The 15,200-nt window shown below is 31.6% G+C and overlaps 1 protein-coding gene across 1 annotated transcript in view; it reads left to right on the top strand.

Annotated features, from left to right (window-relative positions):
* Positions 1–15,200, top strand: part of LOC143241727 (dynein axonemal heavy chain 12-like) — a 96,339-nt gene that overhangs the window by 40,304 nt on the left and 40,835 nt on the right. The window contains exons 21-26 of the mRNA XM_076484954.1: positions 33–111; positions 1,561–1,739; positions 3,921–4,113; positions 4,862–5,023; positions 10,571–10,733; positions 13,414–13,484. Of these exons, the coding sequence (XP_076341069.1) occupies positions 33–111; positions 1,561–1,739; positions 3,921–4,113; positions 4,862–5,023; positions 10,571–10,733; positions 13,414–13,484 (847 nt within the window). The remainder of the gene's footprint in view (positions 1–32; positions 112–1,560; positions 1,740–3,920; positions 4,114–4,861; positions 5,024–10,570; positions 10,734–13,413; positions 13,485–15,200) is intronic.

The raw sequence follows: 15,200 nt of genomic DNA, 5'->3' as shown, positions 1-15,200 counted from the left end.
TCACAAATATTACACTGTTTTTGTTTTCTTAGTTTACTGCAAAACTGTGTACGATCTCACTTCAAAGAAACTTTTGATAGTCTGTTTCCTCATTTCCTTCGAGCAGGCCAGGTGGGATCTTATAGTTTATGACAAATTTATGTTTTAGCATGTTTATATCTTGTATTTGTTTTATCATTAACTATATATATAGTTTGAATATTATAAATGACATTTGTTGTAAATAGGTAATTAAATCAGCACTATATAACAATAATGTAATTATTATATATATTTTTGATTTTTTAGAAAATGATGTTAAACTGTTGATTTAATTGTTCTATTCTACTTTTCATTTTTAATTTTGATTTGTATATATATGTTTACTTTGTTACGTATTGACTTCTGTAATTTTTTGTAATTTAAAAAACCCATCAACTTAACTTATTCAAAGTAAAACAGTATTTGAGGCTATCCAGCTAGTTCTATCTCCTGTATTTTATTCTTCACTGTATCATTCAACAAATGTTATTAGTTTGTTAAAAGTTTTTAGTGCATCTTTAAAAACCAGAAACTGAACAATGGAATGCTTTGAACTTCCACATGACACAAATTCATTTAGCAGATGTCCTTATTGATATTCCTAGTAATTAAAGATGGAATTTTGAATTTGTTGTTTAAATATATCTTGTGCATAATAAAAAAATTAATTATTTCATGTATTTCAAAAGAAAGTAACAAGTTACTATTAATAGATAGCAAATACAGTAGGAGACGACTGCAGGTAACCATGAAGAAATTTGTTAGAAAGGTTCATTTGAACTTTGTAAATAACAGGATCAATCCAGTTAGAAAAAATGAAAATTGATTTGTAACATTTCATATGTTTTATTGACCAAAGTTTGACAATTCTCTCAAAAGAATCATTAGCATAGATAAGAAAAAAAGATAACTCTGTTCACAAAAATTCATTCTAGTTAGAACTTACAAGTCCTAGTGCAGTTGAAGTAACAGCTTATAATCCTCTGTATATATATGACTTTAGGCAAAAAAATAATGTCTCTGAAAAAAAATTTAAACCATCTTTGACAATAAGAATCCTAGGAGTATACCTTAATTAACTGAGAAAACAATGTGAAGTTTATACTGCTTATTAGTGCATTTACTAATTTTGTTAAAGTTTCTTGGTCGTATTGTACTGAATTGGCAAAGCCAATAATTTTCTTATGTATTTATTTATGATATTATAGCTCATCTCTACCACAATTTTCATGACTTTTTCAAGAATGTTTTAGAAGTCTGTTCTGTAGTGTTTGGTTGGCAATATACCTAGTATATAAAATGTGTTACACGAGTTAAAATTAAGATGTTAGTGGTGTATGTTAAGTCTGAGAAGAGAATCAGCAAGCTAATATTTGTAACATAAAATTATATTCAAACTTATTTTCAACGATATCTTTTAAGTGATACATGTAATGTAATAAATCTGATGTCATATTCTTTGTTTGAAGAAGAAGTGATTTGTAACAGTATTTGTCTTATTTAATATAACATGAATTAATGGTCAGTATCACTTCCTAGGTTACAGAAGATGCAATGGGAAACTTGATGTTTGGTAGCTACATGAATCCAGATGCTACTGTAGAAGAGAGAGCTTATGAGGAGGTTTCTAATCTTGAATCTTTTGAAAACGTTGTACAAGTATATTTGTCAGAATATAATAGCATTCGTAAATCACAGATGAATCTTGTTATATTCAGGTAACTTTGAGTATTATGATGGCAAAAACTGGGGCATCTAAGTTTGTAATTAATTACAAACGTAAGTTTGAAATAATGTAGAAAATGGATGTGTACAGATTTTGAGGACTCATTATAGAATCCAAAGGTTTGAGTTTGTTTGACATGGTGTGTATATGTGTGTTATTGTTAAGTCTTTCAGAATTATATATTTTTCTTTTATTTAGTATCACCTTAAGGTAGTTGTTTTAATGGTTTCTCCTGAAGTACAGTTTCACTGCTGAGTTGTAGTGACTGTTTTGTGTACTATCTAAAATTCCCTACCCTGTGTGGAATTATGGTGTATTCTAGATATAAAAGCCTTTCAGAAATGATGAGAAGCCAATGAACGATTGATGAAAATTATAAAATTTAACTAAAACGAATTTGTCTGTACCTATAAAATCCACTTACTTTTCACTTATTTCATCAGTCTCAAAGTAATTCTTTAATAACTGCATCTTCAGCAAAAACTATGCAGAAAAATGAAATGTTAATGTGAACATAATTACATAAAGAGACTTAAAATACAACTCTTGAGGCTCTTCACTGTACAAAGGATAAAATATACTTATTTGGTAGTAATGAATGTTTATATTTCTTTATGTTGTAAGGCCAAGATAATATATATGTTAAAATACCAAAAGAATATTTATTAATTGACATTTATTCACCACTTAAAACTATTTGAACAATGATTCTATGATGTTAGAAACAGTAAGCTGTTTTGTGGTCTAAGCATTATGTCTAATACATAAACGTAACGTAAAGGCTTAACTAAAACACTTTTTGATAAATTTTATTTTGTTTTCACCACAACTCATTATCATAGAGCTTCTAAATTTAACTATTTCGCTGTTATATCACAGGAATTATAAAAAAAATAAATAATATAGAACAACTTTCTAAAAAATTAACCTGAATATTGAGCATTCAATATAAATACCAAAACTAGCCTAGGAAGAATCAGGTTTTGTTGCAAGTAGATGATGTACATTGTTGAGAATTACCAACAAGAGAGCACGTAAACACTATCAACAAATGACAAAAAACCTTTTATGTAGTTAGTGATCATAAGTCAATGTTGTGAAGTTTTTAAATTTTTCCAGAATGTTTTTTTTTCACTTAGGGTGTATCACATTAAGTTGGTTATTTTAATTGTATCACCCTAGGAACTGTTGTACTAATATATGATATACATGTAATATGTACTACTAAAAATGAATAGGATGAATTTTTTTATGCAAAATGTTATGCAAAAATATTTAATATAATGTAAATGATATCTTTTACAGATATGTACTAGAACATGTAACAAAATATTATTCAAACATATTTAATATAAATGACATATTCTATAGATATGTACTAGAACATTTATCAAAACGTTACACAAAAATATGTAATATATAAATTATATCTTTTATAGATATGTACTAGAACATTTAATAAAATGTTATGCAAAAATATTTAACATAATATAAATCTTTTATAGATATGTACTAGAACATTTAACAGAATGTTATACAAATGATATTTTTATAGGTATGTACCAGAACACTTAACAAAATGTTATATGACAATATTGAATATAACACACATGATATCTTTTGTAGATATGTACTAGGACATTTAACAAAATGTTATACAACAATATTTAATGTTATACAAATGATATTTTTATAGGTATGTACCAGAACACTTAACAAAATGTTATATGGCAATATTGAATATAACACACATGATATCTTTTGTAGATATGTACTAGGACATTTAACAAAATGCTATATAAGAATATTTAATATAATATAAATAATATCTTTTATAGATATACACTAGAATATTGAACAAAATATTATACAACAATATTTAATATAATAAAAATGATATGTTTATAGATATGTACTATAACATTTAACAAAATGTTATACATCAATATTTAATATAATATAAATGATATTTTGTATAGATATGTACTAGATCATTTAGCAAAATATTATACAAAAGTATTTAATGTAATATAAATTATTTCTTTTATAAATATAAATAGAGACATCAATATGTAGTATAATATAAATGATATGTTTTATAGATATGGACTAGAACATTTAACAAAATGTTATACAAAGGCATTTAATATAATATAAATTATATATTTTACAGATACGTACTAGAACATTTATCTAGAATTTGTCGCATTCTTGGTACTCCTGGTGGAAACGCCTTACTTGTTGGAGTTGGAGGGAGTGGGCGTCAATCTCTTACTCGACTTGCTACATGTATGATGGGACACAGTCTCTTTCAACCCGAAATCTCCAAACATTATGGATGTCCAGAATGGAAAGAAGACTTAAAGGTTATTTATTTTTAAAGTAAATTCATAACTTATTAAAATGGGACAAATAGCTGGGGCTTTGTATTGAATTTTAAATCTATATTATTAACTCTTACATGTTTCGGTAGCTATACAGTGTAAATAACATTTGGCAAAAAATTGTGCTATCATAATTGCAATTTAATTTCTAGTTCATGAAAATACTAAAGAAAAAGAAACACGCCTCTTCTTAAACAGAAACAAGCCTCTTCATGAAGTACAAATTAAATTGCAATTATGATAGCACAAGTTTTTCTTAATATTTGTACATCACATATTTCCAGAGCCATTAATTTAATTATCTTTATGTTTTATTCCTATAATATTTAGTGTGAGAAACATGAAGAAACAAAATCATATATTTTTAATTGACTTTATTTTATTCAACTTAATTACCTTTATAATACTGTGGCTGCTCCCTCTTGGTTATAACAATTATAAGAATGATCATTAAGTCCATGAAATTTATTTCATGGATAGAATGCAGTTCTTATTAATTAAAGTAGCTTACCACTTAATCAAGCTGGTTTTTTTTAAATCACAGCCTCACAAATAAAGAAATAATTTTTGAATAATGTAAGTAGTTTTTCAAACTCAGGTGGAGGTTTTTACTACCTTGACTTTATACAAAAGAATTGGAGCCTGAATTAAATTCACAATGTCTATGAGTTCATAGACATTCATTTTAAACATAATAAGTTTCTGATTAATGTGCCTTCTCTTTTGAAAGTTTGTTTTGAAAGGAGCTGGAGTCCACGGTAAAACCACAGTCTTCCTTATCACAGACTCTGTAATCAAAGAAGATGTTTTCTTGGAGGACATAGATAGTTTGTTGAACTCAGGAGAAGTTCCAAATTTGTATGCAATTGATGAAAGACAGGAAATCATAGAGGTACAGTATAAAGAAAAATAGTTAATTTTTATATATATATAATCTTCATGGGAATATGTGAATTGGTTACAAGTATGTCACACAGCACTGTTATTGTTGAGGTGTTGAAGATGGTATGTAGATCTGTGAAAAAAAAAAACCTCACAAAAAATAAATTATTGAAAGTTTTTATTCACTTCCCATGATATGCAATACAAGTTGTCTGTTATGTTTTAGATATTCAAATCTTGTGTCCAAATTGTGAGTCATCATAGCAGCATTGGAATTACTAGTTGGAAATTTTAATTTGGTTGTAAAAAGAAGCACCACAGATGCAGCTTGTAAAAAGAAGCACCACAGATGTAGCTTGTGAAAAGAAGCACCACAGATGTAGCTTATAAAAAGAAGCACCACAGATGCAGCTTGTAAAAAGAAGCACCACAGATGTAGCTTGTGAAAAGAAGCACCACAGATGTAGCTTATAAAAAGAAGCACCACAGATGCAGCTTGTAAAAAGAAGCACCACAGATGCAGCTTGTAAAAAGAAGCACCACAGATGCAGCTTGTAAAAAGAAGCACCACAGATGTAGCTTGTAAAAAGAAGCACCACAGATGCAGCTTGTAAAAAGAAGCACCACAGATGTAGCTTGTGAAAAGAAGCACCACAGATGTAGCTTATAAAAAGAAGCACCACAGATGCAGCTTGTAAAAAGAAGCACCACAGATGCAGCTTGTAAAAAGAAGCACCACAGATGTAGCTTGTGAAAAGAAGCACCACAGATGTAGCTTATAAAAAGAAGCACCACAGATGCAGCTTATAAAAAGAAGCACCACAGATGCAGCAAATGTTTTTGTCAACAGGTGTTTATTCACTGAAATAGTCATTTCGAAATTTGTACATTACATTTAACCAAAAACAGTAACTGAGATCTTTCAACAGTCCTACAATGTTAACAATTAATTATGAAAAAATCATAAGTCAACACTATCAGTTCTCTTAACAATCTCAAACATCTCAGTCAGATCCCATCTAAATCTTCTTTTTTCAGAAGAAAATAATTCTAGAGATCTTAATCTCTCCTCATGTGACAACCCATTCTTTACATGCACAATTCTAGTAGTCCTTCTCCAAACTCTTTTCAACAATTCAGTGCCTTTCCTAAGGTAAAGAGCCCAAGATTGAATACAGTACTCCAAACTACTGACCTATACAATGAAATTATAATATCTTTAGACTTGTATTCAGTATATCTGTAGATACAACCTAAAATCAAGATCAACATCAGGATGTCATGCAGCTTGCAAGGTACAGTGAATGTTATTAACATGCAGAAGTGATAGTTTAGCAATATTCCACCTTCTTTAGTTCAGACTATGGTAATCCAGACTATCATATATCTTCAGTGGATGTGCTTTACTAAACATAAACCAAATTTGTAAAGTTACTCAATAAAAAAACACTCAATTTTGACCACAATCTTTACACATGCATACACAAAAAGTCTTTTGAGATATTGGTCTACGTTTTACTATAGCTTCTCATTAGAGTAAAAGTGGACTTTAATATTTAATCATTTGAATTAAATATGGCTTATTTATAGCAGAAAAACTATATGGTGGAAGCACATCAATTATGCAAATATATAAATGTTGGTTTAGCCAAGCAAACTAGATTAGCAGTTTCTAGCACAAATTTTCAAAAGAATCATATAGATAGGCAGTTATTATTCATTATTCATTGTCAACGTTTAAGCACAAATTTGCTAAGTTTTACGAAGTTTTCAAATTAAATACCATTTTACATCATGCAATATTAGCTTAAATAATTAGCATAAATAATGATGCTTGATATGGCTGTACTGAGTTGCATGAGGGTGATGACCAGCAGTTGTTAAGTTAAATTCTGTTGTGTTTTTATAAAGGAAGTTATTAACTGTTCTATAGAGGGAAAACTACCCCCGTATATAAATAATGATGCTTGATATGGCTGTACTGAGTTGCATGAGAGTGATGACCAGCAGCTGTTAAGTTAAATTCTGTGGTGTTTCTATAAAGGAAGTTATTAACTGTTCTATAGAGGGAAAACTACCCCCATATATTTTAAATAATCTGAATGATTCTGTAATGTGTAGGGCTGTTGCTAATAATAGGGTTCCAATCCTAAATTTAGCTACTATTGGTTACTGTTGTGTGTCACTTTCTTATTTGATATGTTTTGTTGGTGTATATATCTAATCAAAAGTGACTTAAATGTGAAATAATACAACCAAAATGGGAATTTAGATTCAGACATAAAGGAGTGAAATCAAAATTGGCAGCCGTACAAGTAGCTCTACTTGTATAATAACAAATATTCATTCATTAGTTGGTTAGACCATGTATATTTTGTTTTACCATCATAATTCCCCAAGCTCAACAAAAACATGGCCTAGCTATTTAATAAATGACTATTTGATGTAAAATGCTTATTAACACTATATGTTTAGGTACCAGTTTTGATTTCATTCATTTAAGTTACATTCTCAGCCATTTTTTGGCCATATATTTTTTCACACCTAAAGTGTTTTAAATTAAATCCTATTTGCCTTTCAACTAACAACAACACATTGCTTAGATGGCTTAAGAGACTGATCAACAACTACATCAAGATCCTTTCTTTTATAATACTGTTAAAGTTTTTCCCATTCAAATTATGATAACCCACATGTAATTATGATGAATACCCACCTGTCGTTTATTTTCTCAACTCACCAAAATGATCTAAATCCTTTTGTGAAGCAGCAGTATCCTTCTCACAGTCAGTACCACCAAAAAATCTTCACAACATCAGTAAATTTAAGTAATTTATTAAACATTCCTTATCCCTGTCATTGATGAAAATCAAAATAGAGCAACAGCCCTAATGTTGAGTCGTGAGGTACCCCACTTGTGACATTAATCCAGTCTGACTGAACTTCATTTATAACAAACCCTTTGTTTTCTTCCATCCAGCCATTATTCTATTCAGTTAGCTAATTTTCCTCAATGTACATGAGAAATGATGAGGGATAACTTTTTTAACACACTTTTCTATAGCACCTTGTGCCATACTTTTTGAAAATCCATACACACCACGTCTACACCCTTACTCTCATATACATATATAAGCAGTAGTCTTTTCAAACAACGCAAATGGTTTTAAGGCCAAAACCATTGTGGAAGTATTATCTAGCCCAGGATCCTTATCATTTTTAGAAGTTCCCAGTTTTTTTTAACCAGTTCACACAAAATTTATTCTGTCATCTTGTTTGATCTCATTTCCATTTATCAACTGTTTGAGATGTGGAATAGTACCTGAATCTTTTTTTATTGAAAATCAAAGAAAAGGCAAAATTTAATAACTTCACCACCTCGTAAACATCAAATACAAGCCCTCCTTTATCATCTTTCAAAGATTCTACTCTGCAAGCTGACATTTTCTTTACCATTAATCTGTTTACATAAATCCTTACTCTTAGTTTTTACATTTTCAGCAAACCTTTTTATTTCTTATATCCTTTTTGATATCCTAATTTCTATTTTTCCAACTTTCTTGACCTTTTATATCATCTAGATCTCTTGCTATACCAGTCAGTTTAATTTTATTCTTTATGCCCTTTGCCAGCCAATCTGGTTTTTTTACTTGCAGCCACCATTTTATTTCAATAAGGACAATGTTTGTGTTAAATATGTAGAAATTTATGTGTTTGAAAATGCTGTATGAATAAAATGTTACAAAATGACAATTATAACAGATTTAATGGGAAAGAGTTAATTCCAAAACATACCTCCTTTCACACATAGCTGTTTATCTCCTAGGTTTCTTCCTTTGCCCCTTTAAATATTGGTCTGATTTTTTTCTCACTTGCTACAGTCTTTTATACCTCATTCTATATATAAATACTTCATTCAGATTAATGTTATCACTTTTTTCCTACAAAGTATCACAAATGAGATTCTCCATATTATAATCGTTTCAAGATACTTTGAATGTTGTTGTTTCATCTAGTTAATTTTCACAAAAAATAATAATAAAAAAAATATATATTTTTTGTGATTGGCAAGCTGATTTATGGTATGAATTCCTGAATTATTAATTTCAGCAAAGATGGAAAATGGTTCTCTCCTATCCCTCCTCAAATAATAATTGGGAAGTAGTGGTGCTCTTGGGTGCAACTGTCAGTGATTTTATTCGCAGAAAAATGGAGACACATATTTGGAACTGTGATGTCCAGGGAGGCTTTAAAGTTATGTTTGAAGGCAGTAATCAACACTTTGGAGAGACTTTATATTCGTTTTTTTCCTGCACCTTCTTTTACTCTGTTGGATTTTCAGTCCCCCTGTGGGAGAGTGATAAATATACAGACTCGCAGTGTTAGGGTCCAGAGTTTAGTTCCCTAAGGTAGGTGTGCTAGGTGACCCAAAGTTGTTTGATCTAAAAAACAACTTACTTTACCTTACAAAATGCTGCTTACAAATGGTTCAATTTTCATCTTCTACATTTCTCTCTATTGTTGTTGTAGTCTTGAATTACATTGGAGTAGACTATGTTTATATCAAAGTTTTCCATTGCTCAATCGAGTAACCTGTGACGTTGGTGATTATTGTATACCTTCAGGGGCTATGAAGGCTTAGTTCCAGGTATTTCTGAAAATGTAGAAACATTATTCAAGAGTCCAGAAGCACTGAAGATCCTTGAATCACAATTAGTTATTAAGTTCACATCTTTACCACTATTATCCACCCAACCTGTAAGGTTTCTATCTCTTACAGTTCATTGGGACTTTGAACTTAGTGATCTGTGTCTGTTTGTTCTGGGAGTTTTGAGAAAGTCATGCTACTTCTTCAGAGTTTTTATTCGTGTCAATTGGTGGATGTATGCAATCATTAGATTAGTGTCTAGTCATAAATTAGTGTCTATATGAATACCTAGATTTCCAAGGTTCACAAATTATTCATTCCTCAATCTGTGTTGATTTTTCAGTGGGACTGCAGATGTCCAAGTTAGTTGTAGTTGGTTGCTATCTGCACATTGCCACAGTGTTGATGTCAGACTGCTATTTTGCACAAGAGTCGGGTACTGCAGTTCTGAGTTTTTACTTTTGGACTTGCACTGGCTTCACATGAATTCTGTTGTATCATTCGAGTTTTTTTTTCTTCTCACTTTCATTCCATAGCACCATCTTGTAAACTGTCAGAACATCACATTTTGTTTCTGTTTTCAGAATCAACCAAGGCACTTCCATTTCAGGACTGAGACATCTGTTCTTGCTTCAATTCAATATGTCACAGTCTGTGTGTGTTTTTTATTTTTCATCTCATCTCTCAGTCAGGCTAAGCTGACTACCATCTGGCAAGTTATAGAATAAGACATCACACTCTTACTCACTTCTTCTTCTCCCACATTTTTTCTTTCTCTTCTGGGAATGGAGGCATCAATGGAATCCTATGAATAATGCAAGCAATCATTTTATTAATTTTTATATGACCAGGAAATCATAAATATCAATTCATTGAATTCTCCAGTTTCATTAGTTGGGACACTACTAGGTTCTTCTGCCACCTTATCCAGAGTTCCATTTCTTCATGAATGGGGTGCATATACCAAAAGTCAGGAATTCCAGTGTCTATTCACAGATGAAGAGGATTCCCCCTCTTCTCATCCTTCTTGCTCTTGAACAACCAGTGCCTTGTGGTTTGGGCTTATTAAGAGGTAGATCATCAGGCTTCACTCTTACAATTTCATGGTGGTTTCTTGTGTTTCTTATCAAGGCACCAAATGGTTTAGGCATTCTTGTTTTCGAATTTTAGATCTCCTTTTGCTGGACCTTTTCAATCTTATCACCCTGCTCGCTTGCCATTTTCCATGGGGATGCCCATTGTAGCAGGTCTGTTGTTTCATTCCACATGAATAATAGCAGAATATATGTTGCATCACAAAGTTTTGTTGAATTGGATTTCTTTTTACCACTTTCAGTGGTGGGTTGGCCTCTTATTGAATCACCCAAAAACTGGCAATTTGGTTTCCAGAAATTTATCATCAGGCTTTGGTAATATATGCATTCCATTAGGAATGGACAAGATTACAACTCTAATCTTTCTCTCTACTTCATATGTTACCTAGGGTGTTAAATATGATGAGTTCCAACCCATTATCAAGTCTTCTTGATAGCATCAAATTTACTGATACTCATGGATTTCTGTTTATGCAGTCCTTCAGTCCTTTCTGGTGTGTCCAACTCTTCCACTTCTTTTTAGGCTCTTTCTATAGAAGTAGCCATGATCTGATATGGTACATCCAGTTATCTAGAAGATCAAGCTTTTGGCTTAGATGTTATGCTGTCTTTCCCATGGCATAAGAGCTTAATTTATAAGGTTGCCATGTGTCTGTCAGTTTATGCTTAATCCAGAAGGCTAATTTATCATTGTTATGACCTACATATCATCAATGGTATAATGAGAGAAGGTAGAACCTATTTCAATCAGTAGTGTCAAGCATCACAAGTTTGTTTTTTTTCCTTTTCTTTACCTGGACCTTTGTCAGATGTTCTTGCATCTTCCACAATCACCTTGTGTAAGGCAGCATTATTGTCTGCCATTAGATTACACTATGTAACACAAATTTTGTTCCTGGATAATAATTATTTCTTAATTACTTATGTTATAAAAGTACAGTAAATGGTCATTATCCCCTTCAAACTTTGCTTTTGTGACCTGGATAATAAAATTTGGAAGTTAACCTATTTTCAATGTAAAAACAGGCAAATTTGCACATTTTCATTTACATAAGGTATGAATAAAACAGCATATGAATTAAGATTTACATATATTTATACTAAAGTTATACAAAAATGAACAAAAAATGTTTAGAGGTGAGTAGTTTATCGAGATTTGCAACTGTAATGTAAATCACTTTCACGTATCAGCCCCCAAATATAGTCTCCCATCATGTATTCATTACATGCTCCCAGGTCACAAAAGCAAAGCTTGAAGAGGAAAATAGGTCTTTTCCATTTACTTTAGGCACAAGCAATTGGGAAATAACATTTTCTGCCCAGGAACAAGAAAAAGTAAAAATTTTGTAACATAGTGTTATCACATCTACATATTTTGGGTTTGCAGTACTCTTCCAATTTCCCAAGTTGCTTTAGGTACTTACACCCTTGTGCAAATTAATTGACACAAGAGGAAAATTACGATTTTTTCAATTTTTTGCATTTTATTTCTGAGAATCAAAAAATTACTCACAAATTAATACATGATATGACCGCCTTCATTTTTCAGAAGATCATTGATTCGCTTTGGCATCGAATCCACGAGTTGATTGCAATCTTTATTAATTTTTGGATCGTGGTATCACACCTCAATTATGGCTTCAATTAGCTTATCATTCGTAGTACAGTCTTTTCCCTGAAATCTTTCTATACAAATCACCCAAAGATTTTCAATAGGATTTTAGTCCAGAGAGTTTTCAGGCCAGTCCAGCACCTTTATTCGTGTTGTAATCATAAAATTCTTCACAAGTTTCAATGTGTGGCACGGAGCCAGATCTTGCTGAAAAATGCCAGATCCGTCTGGAATTTTTTTCAATTCTGGAACGACTCTTCTCTGCAAAATTTTGATGTACTGTGGTCCTCGCATCATACCTTTACGATATGTAGGCCTTTGATGCCATAGTAGCTGAAAAATTCCCCAAACATCTTCTTCAAGAGATGTTTTATGAACTGACTGATGTGAGATTCTTGAAGTTTCTCACCTGGAGATCTGCAAACATGCAGACTTCTTTGACCCTGTATGAAGAAATGAGTCTCATCACTGAATAACACCTTCTTCCATTGTTCTTGCATCTAGTTCTCGTATTTTAGATCCCATTGATACCGTTTCTTCTTCATTGAGTTGGTAAGAAGTTGGTGTTTGACTGGTCTTCTTGCCCTTCTAATGCAATTTCAAATGATGTAATATTCCTCAAAATTTCATCATATATCCCAAAAATAGATCGACCATACTGCAAAACACAGCTAATGACACTGTCTGTGTGAAAAAATGACTATTAAAGGAAATCAGCAGGTCCAGTGAGCCTACACCAGCCACCATGCTGAAAATAGTGTAAAATGACCATCTGTTTCAATTAATTTGCACAAGGGTATAGTCCTAAATTGCCATTATAGTTAAACACCAGGTATATTAAGGTTACATTACAGTATTAATAAGTATGCTTTGTTTTACCTTAATCTGTTTCAATTAATTTGCACAAGGGTATAGTCCTAAATTTCCATTATAGTTAAACACCAGGTACATTAAGGTTACATTATGTGTTCTGTCTCCAGACTTGTTTGCAACATGACTCTTGTATGTCACGTATCCCCTTTAAAATTCCCTTTTCAAAATTACAGATCTGGAGTGTGGTCCTATCCTTGCTCCTTTATTGAGCACAGGCATTCCGCATCCTACCCATAATTCCAGGGCAAGTGAAAAACTCCATGCTCATTTGGTTGAGGAGTGAGGATGATATTTATACCTCCAGACCAGATGAGTTCTTTTCCTTGGTTGAGTAAGGCATATACAATCCTATCATTCTGAGCTTGTGGTGTTGCCTTTTGGACTTATTGAAATGGAGGGGAAGATTGTCGACATAAGTGTTGCTTACTTTCTCCTTGTGATTCCAGTGGTTCAGTATACATCACTCTGTGGCTGCTAAAGTTTGGAATTCACTTACATGTGTGTATATATATATCATGTTGTGTTCCAGTTCTCCTAGTCATCAACGTGAGATATAGGGACCAAGACTCCTTAAATTCAACACACCGACTAATGGAACCTTGACTCTCTGGTTGGGGCTGGCTTATAATGAAAAGGTGCACTAATAAAGGTGTAGAGTATCAAATGCATTTGAGTGGAATATAAATGACTGGAGCAAGCATGAAAAAATCAGATCAATGATTAGATGGACAAAGGAAGAAAACCTGGAGGTTGAGTAAGTATGAGTGGAGGTAGAGTAATAGATGTAAGCGTGACTGAAGGTAAGTGTTATGGGAAATAATGCATTGTTTAACTGAAGGTGTTCTTGTTCAATAGAGTTGAGCCACAACTTGTCAGAATATTAAAGTTATATTCTAATAAAGGGTTGTTAGTTGAAATACAGTCTTTGTGACTAGCAGAGAAACAAGGATTAGACAGACTTTTTTCATGAATTTAATAGAATACCCTCATCTTTGTAAACGGCCATGACATCAAATAACTTGAAACCATGATGGGAAAGTCCAACATGGGTGATGAATGCTGATATTTGAACTTACCCATTAGTCATCCTGGCAAGTTATGATAATTACAGTTATGTCACAGAAAGTCCTTGAAAACTTGTATTACTGTACCTTTTCTCTTGCTGCTGTAAACTAAATATACAAATTGGATTTAATGCTATTTATATTTTTAATTAAAAAATTAAACTTTGTTTTGTCTTACCTTAATTCCTTTTTATGAATTTTAATAATTTTACTTTAATTTTAACTTGTTACCACATGTTTGGCACAGATAGCCTAGTTACTTTGCACCATAAAATGCCAAACCAACTAATCAGCCAACCATGTTCATAAACTCTTACTTTTATATGGCATGTTGTTTTACCATTATATATGTATTCTGAAACTTATAGCATGTATAATAATAAATAATTTATTAGTTTATGTATCCATCCTTTAAGGCAAAAGAAATTGTTAATTCAAAGTGAAGATCTAAAGTCTTAGCTGAATCTAAACATAGAATGATTTGATCAGGTTAATAGTTTCTTTATAACAATGCTGTACTTCCCATGAAAAGAAAGGAAAGATTTATGGGATACTTTGTGACATTAGGAAGAGAGGGACGTTTTTCATCTTTAGAATTAAAAAATTGGCATATCATTTTGTGTAGCAGATTTTCTGAGTGACCAGTCTTTGTAGGATATTTTGAAGGAAGTTAATTTTATTGTGAAATGATAGATAGTTATAATATATATTTATATTCTTATAACTTGAGAAAAGCTGAAATAAAATAAACAAAAAATTGTGCACCAATTGAAAAGATCCCAGATTAAAAGCTATAATATAGGATTATAAAATGCACCCTAGATTTTGGTGTGACTGTGAAAGTACATTGTGGTGGGGATACACCATCTACCAGTCTTAATCTCCATTTCTCAGTC

The sequence above is a fragment of the Tachypleus tridentatus genome, unplaced genomic scaffold (genome assembly GCF_004210375.1).
Source record: "Tachypleus tridentatus isolate NWPU-2018 unplaced genomic scaffold, ASM421037v1 Hic_cluster_1, whole genome shotgun sequence".
In the NCBI taxonomy this organism is placed as follows: Eukaryota; Metazoa; Arthropoda; class Merostomata; order Xiphosura; family Limulidae; genus Tachypleus; species Tachypleus tridentatus.
Note: the sequence above shows the minus strand (reverse complement) of the source record. Positions and strands in the feature narration are given on the sequence as shown.